The 12,344-nt window shown below is 40.8% G+C and overlaps 1 protein-coding gene across 2 annotated transcripts; it reads right to left on the bottom strand.

Annotated features, from left to right (window-relative positions):
- Positions 1–364: 364 nt before the first annotated feature.
- Positions 365–6,032, bottom strand: LOC111252028 (uncharacterized). Of its 2 annotated transcripts, none has more exons than XM_022809349.2 (4): positions 5,372–6,027; positions 4,112–4,280; positions 3,418–3,581; positions 365–3,110 (listed from the first exon to the last, which is right to left on the bottom strand). In XM_022809349.2, exons 1-4 carry the CDS (start codon positions 5,448–5,450, stop codon positions 2,863–2,865), a joined length of 660 nt encoding a protein of 219 aa, XP_022665084.1. In that variant the 5' UTR covers positions 5,451–6,027; the 3' UTR covers positions 365–2,862. The 2 variants fall into 2 exon arrangements, with proteins under 2 accessions (XP_022665084.1, XP_086832179.1); XM_086976053.1 differs by having other exon boundaries at positions 2,861–3,110; positions 3,418–3,576; positions 5,372–6,032.
- Between the last annotated feature and the right edge of the window lie 6,312 nt (positions 6,033–12,344).

The following is a 12,344-nucleotide window of genomic DNA, read 5'->3' as shown; positions in this document are numbered from 1 at the left end:
GTTTTGGGCGATACTGTAAAACGCGGCGATTTGGAATTTTCGTTTTTTATAATTCGAATTAGTTGATTTCTAGTGATACATTGTAAATTTTCGGAACATCTAGATCCATAAGTGGCCCATAGTTTCAAACTTTATACAACTCGAATAAATACCGATGCACAGTAATACGCGATTTTGAGCATTGTTTTGCGTAAAATATACGGTAAAGTCCAGCTACTCACCCTTGTGCTAACCTTTAAGTTAAGTATTCCGTCGATGGGATCATTGTTTATGTTCGCTAACGTTAGGACCCTAACTAACTAAAAACTCCTTGATAAATTGGTGTGGGAAGCTTATTACGTAGAAGAAGGTAACTTAAGCTTTGAGCTAGATGGTGTACGCCTGTGATTTAATCTTCTCTGTAGTTCTAACTAAGCTAATTCTATGATCAAACGCCTAAAGAGCTTCACGTATATATGGTTCAAAAGTCCAAAAGCTAAACCATCAAGTTTTTTTTAAATTCTAGCCATTTATTAGCGGAAAATACAGATGCTCGTGTATTCATGATGACTATAAAATCTAAATAGCATTAATCAATGATAGTATTCATCGGAACCTTGTGCATACTTCATTTTTCTTTCGAATAGTAGTTTGAAACACCAAAAGGCTCTGGCCCCTTTACGAACTTTTACCTCTTCATAACTCTCAAAAGAGTACACAGTTCATGTATATATACCGAGGATAACAATGCAATATATCCAGAATTTTTGTGATTTTCGAAGCACAGCTTCTGACGTCAATAATAAAGGTGTGTTAAATAAAAGATACTAACGACCTATCTTTCTGCCTTAGGAAAATCGCACAAGATTGTCTCTAGCCATTGAGCAAATTCTACTATGATCAACTCAAAGCAGTAGAACGACTACGGCGTCGTATTATAAGTAAAAGTTATTTTTTTTTGGATGCGTCAACCATTACTAAACTGTACGGATGAAGTATTATTCGTCACGTTACAAGTTAATGCAAATCTTCACAGCTTATCTGCAAAAGCTATCCTAGCCCTAGTCTAGTAATATCTTTTTCGGTACTCTCTGTGACTTTTTTTTCTGAATTTTTTTATATTGAAAGAAAAAAACAGTCAAATAAATAAAAATAATAATAAATAAATAAGATCAAAAGTTGACATTTCATGCAGTGCCCTGTGCCCGTAGTCTGGTTTCTACCACAAACTCAACAGTCCGAGTATTGCGTTCGTTCAACTGTTTATATACGAGTATCACTGTTTTTTTTTTTTATAACATAGGCCTGCAGGTTCCTAGTATTTGTTCAATACGCAAACGATAATCTCACAAAGAGACAGATTTATTATGTAGCCACTTCTTTGCAAGAACTGCCTTTTAGGAAACACTGTATCGTGCAGTTAGATCATATTGTTCTGTTTCTCTAAATTAATTTGTCAATATTGATTTATACTAGGTTACAAAGTTTTTATAAACTATACTCGACCTTCTCAGTTATCTTTGTTCAGGCTTCAATCCAACATTCCCGATTTTAACTTCGGTTGAGATCGGATAAACACAACATTCACGACCAGGTCATACCGAGATACGATCCTCGTATTTTTTAGAAATATTGTCATCAACCTGGTTCAGTACAACTCGGCAATACAATTAAAAATTAACATACGAATTTTCTGTGAGAGATATTCGGTAAACCATATACGCGGCTCATGTGGTGACCACTAGGATATAAGAAGACAAATCCTCGTGATACTCTGCCTTCATCTGGCATAACTTAACGACAATCCATTATTTAAGATACTTTACTGCTCGACTTCTATTAAGCTAAAAGCTTTTCAAGTCTTGTACAACATCCGAAACCTCGACCGGAAGGGAAGTTGCTCTGCTTTTTGATCCTGTGAATCCCGGCACATAGCGAAGTGGCTAACTCTTAAAGGGAGCATTTGGTGTTTCCACACATGAGTTCCTCCTAAGTACTGCGCTATTCCGAATGGAAAATCGGAACTGCCAGTTCAGAGCGGAAAGACTGCCTGTAAAGGTATTGCCGTTCCTGCGCATGATCACTTTGTCAGAGTGCGCTGGAAAAACCAGGTCCGGGAGACACCTATTTGGCACGCGTTCAAGCTATTAAAATAAAATACATAATAATGATAATAACCCTGCTACTTTGGATTGCTTGTTCCTACGAAAAGGACGTTTGAGATGTATCGTAAAGGATTTCGCTTCACAGCGGCCCAGTACTGGGCATCATAATACTTGCAATGTTAAGTTTAGTATCCTTCTTCTATTGGAGTGGTGTTTACTGACTTACATGACTACAGGTTCCAATTCATCGAATATAATGAAGCCCATGTCCCGGGTGTAGGAAGTGGTGTTGTTGTTGTTGTCAAACGTGTGTAAGGAGGTTAATTATGCAGTTGATGCTCTATTTCTTTGCAGGAATCTACCTTCGATGAATGTAATTGTTTTTCCCATTCTGTCTCAGATCAAACGAGTAGGTAGATAGACGATGTCCAAGAAATGGATAAGATCAAATATGGTGATGGTAACACGACCTGCATTATGGGTTGTGACATAAAATCGACGCTCTGCTTCCAACATTTGAGGTTATTATATTTGCTCGTAACAATATGGAGAATAACCGGTCCGTCGGTAGTGGTTAAGTGTGCAAGATACAGGTTTGCGGTGCTGGAACGAAGCATGCGATAAACCGTATCAAAATCGACAAGGATATTTAGACAAAATATTCTTGTGTAAGCCTCGCCCGTCTGTTATCGATCGTACGCTGTACGTTATCAAATGGAATCGGCAGTCGTAGTGAATTGCGAGCTAGTACTGACCTAACCGATCGCCGAGCTACTTTTCAGATGAAGTGTTCCGGTGCTAGGTCGGCAATGATAATTCGCACTTTGTAAACCATTACCATAGCAGAGAAAAGAACTGCCCCACCTGTAATGGCTTTGTCTACTATAGACGCTGTCACTGCGGCAGCCACAACGACGTAGTTAATAATGTGGCCTGAGAAAATGATGAGCACCCCCAGTGCCGTGGTCAGGTCCAACAGAGTCATCGACAGAATGACGATCTGAGTGCACGTCAATAGGCAGATCACTTTAAATAGCAGAAACAATAATGAAAAAGTCAGTGTTAATGGATCGAAGCGGAAGGTAAGCTAGTTTTAGACAAAACAAAATCTAGTGCTTATCTATGAACAGTTTCGGCATCAAGGCGCAATTTCTTATCACTATTAAAAGCAGCAGATAGAGCAACAGACTGTATACACATTTTTCCAACCTTAGGCATTATCTAGAAAGCTAACGATAGAAGTTTTGTTAAGTGTAAAAACTAAAACAAGCTCGTGCAATTCGAAGAACTTCCAACGTCAGCTCTTTAGGCACCCACATGTACGTTGACTTACAGTTGGTCATGAATGCGCAGTATGTTTCGTAAATAACGGATAGCGCGGCTTCGACATAGGCGAAATCCAGAATGAATACGGCCAATACCAGCAAGGTAAGTGGTGTCGACGTCTTGACGGGCGGACAAAAAATCAGCAGAAAATGTAGTAGCGGCATGACTATGCTAAATCGAAAGTATAACGAGATATACGTTAAAACCGGTTTCGAAAGGCAAATTCCGAAAAACTCAATTGCACTACATGAACGGTTTGCTGGTGTAACTTAAACAAAAGTTCGAGTTCTACGTCCGTTAATGTCCGTAAACGATACGTCAGCAGACGGCTGATCTCTGCCGGCGCGAAATGAAGCACGCCTACGCCTGGTTTCGAGCTTTCTTAAGAACGTTAGGAAAATTTGCCTATAGACTGCCTGGCGCATCGAAGCACGTTTGTCCACCGTAGCTCTCAAGTGTGAAACTTAGTGGGCACCAACCTTTCGGTACTATTGGGGGATTTTCAAGCTAGACCAAGTCACGTGTCCACAACAGGCTTAGTAGATAGATATGTTACAACTTTATTGTCAAGAAGACCTGCTTCTGTAATCCAAGATCTCTAAATCGAGCTCTAGGCGCTCTTTATCTAATTTTAAGTGGTCTAGGCATTGCCAAATTATCTCTTTGCTATAAAAGATGGAATTACCTTAGGTGAAACTTACAATGACGCATTTGCAATGGTCGGATGGTCAAGGATCCAAAGGGACACATCCGGTTGGTATAGTGCCAGTGAGGCAAATGTCGTCAAAGCAAATAACGGCAGCCATAGCAACATGAACAGACTTCGTATTACAGCCCGACGGCCTTTCGCGCTTCCTATGTCTTTTTCCACTGTATGAAAAAGCAGAAAATCGGTCACACGTTAGAAATAACCAGTACAAAAAAGTCGTCCCCTCAGCGTCTAAGAACAACGTCACATAGAATCTATATGATATAATTATAACCTTGATGTTATTGGCTCGAGATTTGACCTGTCTGAAAATAGAAGGAATCATATATAAGTGTAAGCGTTATTGTAGACGTATCCTCTATCTGTAATGCAGTAATTTAAGCAAGAGGTATTCCAGATCTAATACGAACGGCTAATACCAGGTTGTGTGTAGATTTTCGAAAATTTGCGCCAGCAATAATGAATGCCCTATCTTTTGAACGTCATGAAACAACAACAAGTAGACCTCCCATCTTTAACTAAATTATTGTTATTATCATATTCCAAAGTTTCGCTATCAATAACAATTACTGAACTTTGATCGCTGAGATGTTTGCTAGGAGAAAATCTTTATGCGGCCTTTGTCTACCTGATCTATGCAATTTTCTATTTTCAATCAGTCCAACGGAAGCGGCAATACAATACTGGAGGAGCGTCGTGATGATTTTAGGAAGAGAAATTATAATATGAATCCTGCTTTACATTATCCGCTTATGGTATACAAAATAACGGAGCTATGCATGTTTATTTGTAAAAGCCAATGGCTGAGGTCCTCCAGCCAATGTCTCGAGACATTATCATGCCCGCCAGCGACCAAAAGCTTGCCACATAAGCGTTAGCGCCCACAATGTGCGAACACGGTTTTTTCCTATTGTAGAAAGCTTAGTATTTGCATTTCTAAACTTCCGTTGTTAAGAGCTTCACAGCCAACAATTATTATAATTTCTCGTGTTGATTCGTTTAACTAACTGAGCTTTATTCAGCTACTAAACACAGCACACGCCAATTGACATTGGCTTTGTTCTAATATTTGCTATATTGCATTTCTGTACAATCATAGTACCACTAAGCACTATTCGTTATGACTCAAGAAAATGCCTGGAAAGGGACACTAGCTGAATGTACTACAATTGAATAAAATCGACAAGCTCTTCTAACGGAACGTAGACGTTTTCTGACGCGTGAGCACTGCTTCTGCATAACTCATACTAACCGAAGTCTAGCAGAACTTCTTTATATTCGTCACGTTCAATGTGGTCCCATCGGGACAGCTTGTTTGAATCGGCATCCATTCCAGAACAAATCGAATTTAGCTGCACTAACAGCACGTTCTTGCACCATGTGAAAGCTGGCCACGTTGGTAAAATCCAACAGGGTCCCGTAGTGGTGACCCTCTTATTGTTCCAAGCCCACTTACAATGACTTCCGAGTTTACATGCTTGAGGCACTACTGCGTTGGTAATTGATTGTTAGAAGCTGAAAATGTGTGATACAGCCGAGAACAATTCTAGTGGCCTAAATGAAACTATTTGCACCACTTCATATAAAGACCTGAAGTTGTCACTGTGCCGTTTCTGATTCTCCTATTTGGTACCGGAAATATCATTTGTACGGGAAAGTATCGACCCTCCTGTCTGCGTCACGCGGATATCGAAAATCATTTAACCACTGTCTTCTATCGACGGTGTGTTAGCTAAAATTTCAAAGATCGAAATAAACCAATGCCATCGCAAGAAGATTAGGCAATAAGTACGTTGTTTCTATGATAGCTGCTTAGAAATTTACTTAATAGACTTCAGCTAACAGGGTTTTGGTGAAAGCAGCCAGAACTCAAGTAAAGCCAATAATACTTTGTGCCTGCCAGTTCCCTAGCTAGGGAATAACAGGTCGCCTCAATTTCCATTCTAGGGAGTTGTTGGCTTCGCTCCAACACCAGCCCACGGGTTTGGGTGGGAAAAGGCCGAAAGGAACTCTGCGTTTCCGACTATCCGTTTCGACGCCAGCCCGTTAGTCTGCTTGCCTGTTCGTGAAGCCGCGATGTCACCAAGGCGCCAGACTCCCATTGAGTGGGGAAAGGACAACGTTACAGGAGTCACTCCTTTGAAATGGTTAGCTCATTGCTGATATATGGCGTGTGGAGTACACTTCGTGGGAAAAGCGTTACTGCTAACAAAAGGACAGCGTCCAACTAACTATAGTTCTCAGGTGGCCAATTAACTGCCAAACGAAGTTGAATAAACTTATCATATCTTCATATAGTACTTGAGCCCAGGACGCCCGCGCGGAATGTTTACTCACACGTAGATACGAGCAGAGAAAAAGTCACGAATTAAGGAAAGCCTAAACGACTAAGCGTCCGCTTGCTTTGTGCAGGTTCAGTTAAACTGAATGTTCGGCTATATTTATTTTGTATAATTGAATCCTGTCACGGTTAGCTATAGCGGCTTACAGACGGGAGCTGATGTTCGGTTAATATACCTAGTTTAGATAATCTATTGAATGGATGCTTCGTTCCTCAGCGCGCCCCCTTAGCTTGGGGACTGCGAATGCTTAAATGGCAAAAAGATGCTTATTTTGAAGGAACTACACTCCTGATGATGTGGGTTAGCCTTTACCCTCGGTGATTGTAGAAAACCGATGAGTAGGCGTAGAAAATCTCAGAATTGGCAGACGAATCAGATCAAATAATGCTAGATGACCATGACTGTTGTACGGTAAGCACTCACACAAACTGAATGTGTGCGAAGCGTTATTGTGGATGTATTGTGTTGTTGAAACTTGTCCGCGGAAGGCTTATGATTTGTAGCTAGATAAAATGAATTCGTCATCGGCGGATATACGAATCACTGCCATATAGCAAAGGACGCTACATATTACTGAAATGTGTTTATTTGGCAAGGACGTTGCATGCTTTCCTTGTAGACAAATCAAAACATCTCCTGACTAGAAGTATTGACCTACGATCCGAACCCGCACTATGTAAACCCTGTTAACATAGCCTACAAATAGCTGATGAAAATCTATTTATAGGCTGATAAACTTTGAGTTATAGCACAAATGGACAGAAACTTGTAGAGTGGCAAGTGACCGGATCAGCACAATGTCGAAGGTTTATTAACCAAAGCGACCTCTCTTATATGTTGGATTTTAGTTTGAGAGATCGTGGCTTTACTGCGTGCGCGCTACTACAAGCCATTCATGACATTTAGTACAGGGATCGAGGAAACTTCTGGCTCACTCTTTTCCTTTGAAAAAATGCAACATCTACCCATGTCTGCCTATTGCCGCCGTGCTAGAAAAAAGTTAAAGGTATCAATTGCGTATATGACAGAATGGTACGCCGGAGTTCATGGTCGCACAAGATTCATGATCGTGTTTTGTGGAAGCACACTATCATATGCCATGGCTAATTTAAATGAGAACAAAGTAATCGTTAAAACTAATAGCCTTTTTGCTATAACTTTGTAAGTGGACAAACGTTTGGCCTGATCACGAGACTTCGAAGAAGAGATCTGTTTCCGTTGATTGACTAAAGTTAACCGTCCCTTGCGAAACGAGGCGGCTCGTTTTAGTGATAGTAACCCGTCAACGAATATGTACATTGCATTCTCTGTATTGACCGCCTCATGCGTAGTACCCATGCAATACAATCGAATAGTCGTCGTACTTAATGGAGCGGGCAGTGTCAGTGCATCAACGCACGCGTAGTGAGATACTGCCTTTAAAAAGATATCTATGAGCGCATGGATACTAGGGCGTCTCTCTTATACGGAAACTTGCAGTGTTTATATAATTAATAGTCAAATTTTCCATGAACACATGTAATACGTCTAGACATAGGCACGAACTAGATTGCTTAGTAGGTAGGAAAGCGCACAGGATCCTAGGAGTCTTTAGCACTTAGCTCTGCGTCAATGTAAACTACTTATATAAGGGTACGAATATCTTTCCTTTCAACAAATACTTGTGTTTAATGTCGCTTTGCATAAAAAATCACCATGAGAAAAAATCTCCAGTCTAAATTACTTACAAGCATGCTGTGCCTGTAAGCGTCGTTGTGACAACAGTAGTTATGCGAGCTATTTGTTAAATAAACATATTTGAAGCCAACAGCAGGAAGGGTTTTGAGGGTACGACACTCAACGGTTTGCCACAGGCTAGAGGTATCCTTGAAGCCACAGGCATGCTTGAGGCGTATCAGAAGACCTTTCCACACACAGTTGTTGACCTCTTTTTGATACGAGGGTTGTTTTCTTACTCCCATAGGAAATTTATATTGGCGTTTGTGTCCCGCTTTAAAAGCCAGTCCGCAGTTGGAAAATAAGATTTGCTCCCTGGACTACTCATCGGTTATACGAACATTAGACAATTGTGATACCTCTGCGAGTTTATCTTGTGAGCTGGCTGCCAATTTGAGAATAACTATATAGAAACAGAGGGGTTAGTATATGGCAAGCCTTAAGTGATTACATTCGATCTTTCGCGTCGCTTTTATTTCAAAGTCGCTAATGAGGTAGCGTATGATGTCCTTCGTGCTCCGTTGCAACGGCACATTGGAGCTCGTGTGTAGACTGTTTGCTTGTTTCGAAAACAACTGAACGCGGTCATTTTAAATCTGAGGTAGCTCGATAATAGATCGTATAATCTGAGAACACAAGCTCAAATTTGAATTCATATACGACATTAGGGGAAAACTAGTTATTAGCTGTAAGCTCGTTATTCTTCAGTGTAGTAAAATCTTCACTTATCGATTAGCGATAGAATCTTCCGAATGCAATATACTTGGATGAAACTCTCAGCGTACTGCACGAAATCCAGGAAGCTGGCAGTAGTACTATATATAGCATCAATCTATATACAACAGAATACATGGCAGACTACTTGTCTTTGCCAACCTCAACTAGATAGATATCGACTTCCTAATAGACACTGCGTACAATCTAGAAGCAACGCGTTGTGCTACCCTAGTTCTAATAGTTAAAAACAATTTAGACATCCTTCACAATGTGCTGCCAAATAAACGGCTATCGCCGTCCTTAAGATGACTGTCCAATCAAACCCCATCTCGTGATAGTCACAGTTGTCTAAACATTTACCCAAAAAGCTGATTTCGTTGATTGAGCGTCACAGATCCGGTACATTCAAAAAGAAAGTATTAGAACGCACGAATGTTTCCCGTACTCTTTCAGAGGTTTCGCTGATACAAGTAGGATACGTTCAGTATATAGATCTAACCCGAAATTCGTGACAATGAATTTCATAATATACAGTTTGATTATGAGTGGCAAACGTCATTTCCGTGATACTCGTCAATTATGTTATTACCCACGTAGCGTTGTAAGCCTACTGCGCGAATAGTCATCACCAGATAGAGGCGACGACACAAAATAGGCATTTTATTTTTAACTCGTGACTGATTTCTGACGTTCATTCTGTTGACATGCATGATCTGAACGGCGAGCTATTACTACGGGGTTAACTAAGAGAGTCTTCAACTTCAGTTTACAGCCTACACTCGCGAAGGACAGGCGAACGTCAACCTATGGTCGGCTTTTTGGTCTGTACTTATGTGAGTAATTCTCTAAAGGAGCCATGAAACGACAGATCATAGTACTTGTTGGCCTATGCTGAAATTTAAACCATATGGGTCCGAGATATATGCTTCAACCGACCAGACCGAGACCGACCAGAGAAAATATATTAACAGTAGCGTAACAATGGTATTGTCAAGCAGTCAATTGTTAAGAGCAGTCGCAGCGACATGTGGGTTTTTCTATCGATGGTTAGGCCGAGATGCGGCCATGAAACGTCACCGGCTGATCGCAATGGCCGCTGATAGTCATAAACAGAACTATATTTTCAAAGTGCTGAAAGCAGAAAGGATTTGGACATGCGAATAGAACAAGTGTATCAGGTCTTGTTTCCATTACGGGTGTTAAACATTGATCTAAACGGCTGTTTCCAGCACGAACGGAAACACCATCTTACGTGATATCGCTCAATCAAAAGTGGGATTTTTCGTACGTTGGGCATATTATGAATTCGACCTTTGAGAGAATTACCCAAATAATTTCGTTCGGCGTAGTTAATTGCTTTTGGAACAATAAATCAATCGACATAGCAGTGTTTTATCAGGCACTTTTCACATAGTAAGGATGGCCATTTAAATTGGTGTGCACCCAACTTGCAGTTTTCCTTCGCCAATACAAAGCTTTTTTATAATGTAACTATTCGTGTAGGGCTACAAAATGTATCAGCTGGAAGTGTATATGTCTCGACGTTTTTCGTTAATAACAATATCAGCTAAAAAAACGCCATACCAAGAGAGTAGCGTGGGCATAGGACAGATGAGTCTACAGCAACAAAACGCAAGAGTTTGTTAAGTGGCATTGATCAGGACTTGTCCATGAGGGCTACGTTTGTTTTGTTTGCAACTTTTGAAGCTGCCTTCGATTCTAGAGCAAGAGCTAGACTCTAATCGCTCTTTCAAAATCGGAAACTCCAACGCAGTCGGAAACGCAAATCCGCCTTCTGAGAACAATACTAAAACTAAGAGAATAGCATATTGATGGCTAATATGGTATTAAAACCATCATTGCACTGATAAATGAAGGGATTGGCACAAGAAGAAAACTTCCATGGAAGAGCTGTCGAGTACATTCTAAGCGTCCGAAAATCTGAGCTAGGTTCTTCTTTATGCCGATAACTTCCCGATTCATGTGATCAATCGTGCTCAGGTGATAAAAGGCCTGATAGGAGTACAGATGAATGTCCTGTGGGCTCGGGTTATCGGTGCGCTTGATGAAAACACTGGCAGTGTAATTCATAAGACAGCGGCTGTCAACTCGAACTAAATGGCTCTAGAAGCCACTGTCGCCTATGCCCGCAGATTTACCTACCTAAGGTTGCTCGTCTCAAGCAATATAATTGTTGCTCCTATACACCAAGAAGAGTAAAATAGATATATGCAATACTAGGCATATGCTAGGTCAATCTGGTCCTAGTATCTAGATCTTACAATCTTGTCATATGAGTACGTACACATAATTGTTGATATATGTTACATTGGAACTGAATAGTTTCAATTATACAATATTACGTCATACTTATAAAATGCTAGTAAGCTCTGATCGTTGTTTGTACGGCACCCGTCTGGAGAGAAATAAACGTTAGATATTGCCGAAGAATATCTTAAGTGTCATCATCAAGCAATGTAATGTTGCAATTTCACAATAAAATATTGTTTTTTCTTTTTGATGATAACGTATTTGTGCCATTCATTGATGAGCAGTACGTCAAAAAGGATTTGCGAGTGCTTAGCTCAACTATTAGTTGCACAAGCAGATTAGTTGTCGGATATTGTAAACAACTGCAAGGATACGCCCTACACGTACTCCTTGTCCCCTGGTCGCCGGTACCTGGCCGTCGAATAGAATAGGTCACAAACCAAACATTGAGGTAGCTGACTTATTTTTTTTTTGGCCTATCGTAGTTTGTTGATTTCTCGTCTCGATACCTACGGCCATTTAGATCTGTTATCTGCAAAACATCAATGATCCGGAGCTATCAGTGTTATTAATACTATCGTAAAGCGTCTAAGAGAAAATGAACGAAATAACTGTCGATGTACTGGCTCTTGTGTGTACCTTCTAACACTCGATAAATACATTGTTGGCTAGTCTGTAGATGTTCTGCCGTTCTTTCCGACCAGAATCTCGTCCTTCCCACTACTCATCTCGCTTCATTCTATCCAAACTCCCAAATCTTCCCCCTTGCATCTTCTTTGCTCGCTCACCATATCGTGGTACTGATTGGCTTCGGCTAGAGCCGTTAGCAGAGTCAAACCCAAGTTTCGTGATCTTTCTTTTTGAGTTTTGCGTAATCAACTCGTTCTCCGTATCATACATACATACACAGAGCTAGAACACCCGTCGCCGGCTTGCTGGCAGATCGCTTTGCTGCTATTCCGTCCTGTTTTGTCCTGCCCCACCCCATGCTTCTATCATGTTTCCAGCTGCTATTGGCGGCTCTGCAGGCAAAGAAGACGAAAGGAAAACGAACCGGTAGGGATCTACTATCGGTGGTCGACATGGGTGGCATCGCATCTCTTATTTTGAGAGACCGTTAGGACTGGCAAGGTTCAAGCGACCGTCGCCGTTGGGGTGGGTCCAGTAGTATTTAAAGCA

This window comes from Varroa destructor, unplaced genomic scaffold (genome assembly GCF_002443255.2).
Source record: "Varroa destructor unplaced genomic scaffold, Vdes_3.0 BEIS01000001.1, whole genome shotgun sequence".
In the NCBI taxonomy this organism is placed as follows: Eukaryota; Metazoa; Arthropoda; class Arachnida; order Mesostigmata; family Varroidae; genus Varroa; species Varroa destructor.
The sequence above is the reverse complement of the archived record's forward strand: the minus strand, read 5'-3'. Positions and strand labels throughout refer to the sequence as shown.

Bases quoted from the DNA above. Each gene is read 5' to 3' on its own strand.
- LOC111252028 (XM_022809349.2), bottom strand. From the start codon at position 5,450: ATGGATGCCGATTCAAACAAGCTGTCCCGATGGGACCACATTGAACGT. The intron at 3,582-4,111 runs GTAAGTTTCACC...CTTTCGATTTAG, and splicing joins ACCATTGCAAATGCGTCATT to CATAGTCATGCCGCTACTAC. The intron at 3,111-3,417 runs GTAAGTCAACGT...TGCTATTTAAAG, and splicing joins CTGCGCATTCATGACCAACT to TGATCTGCCTATTGACGTGC.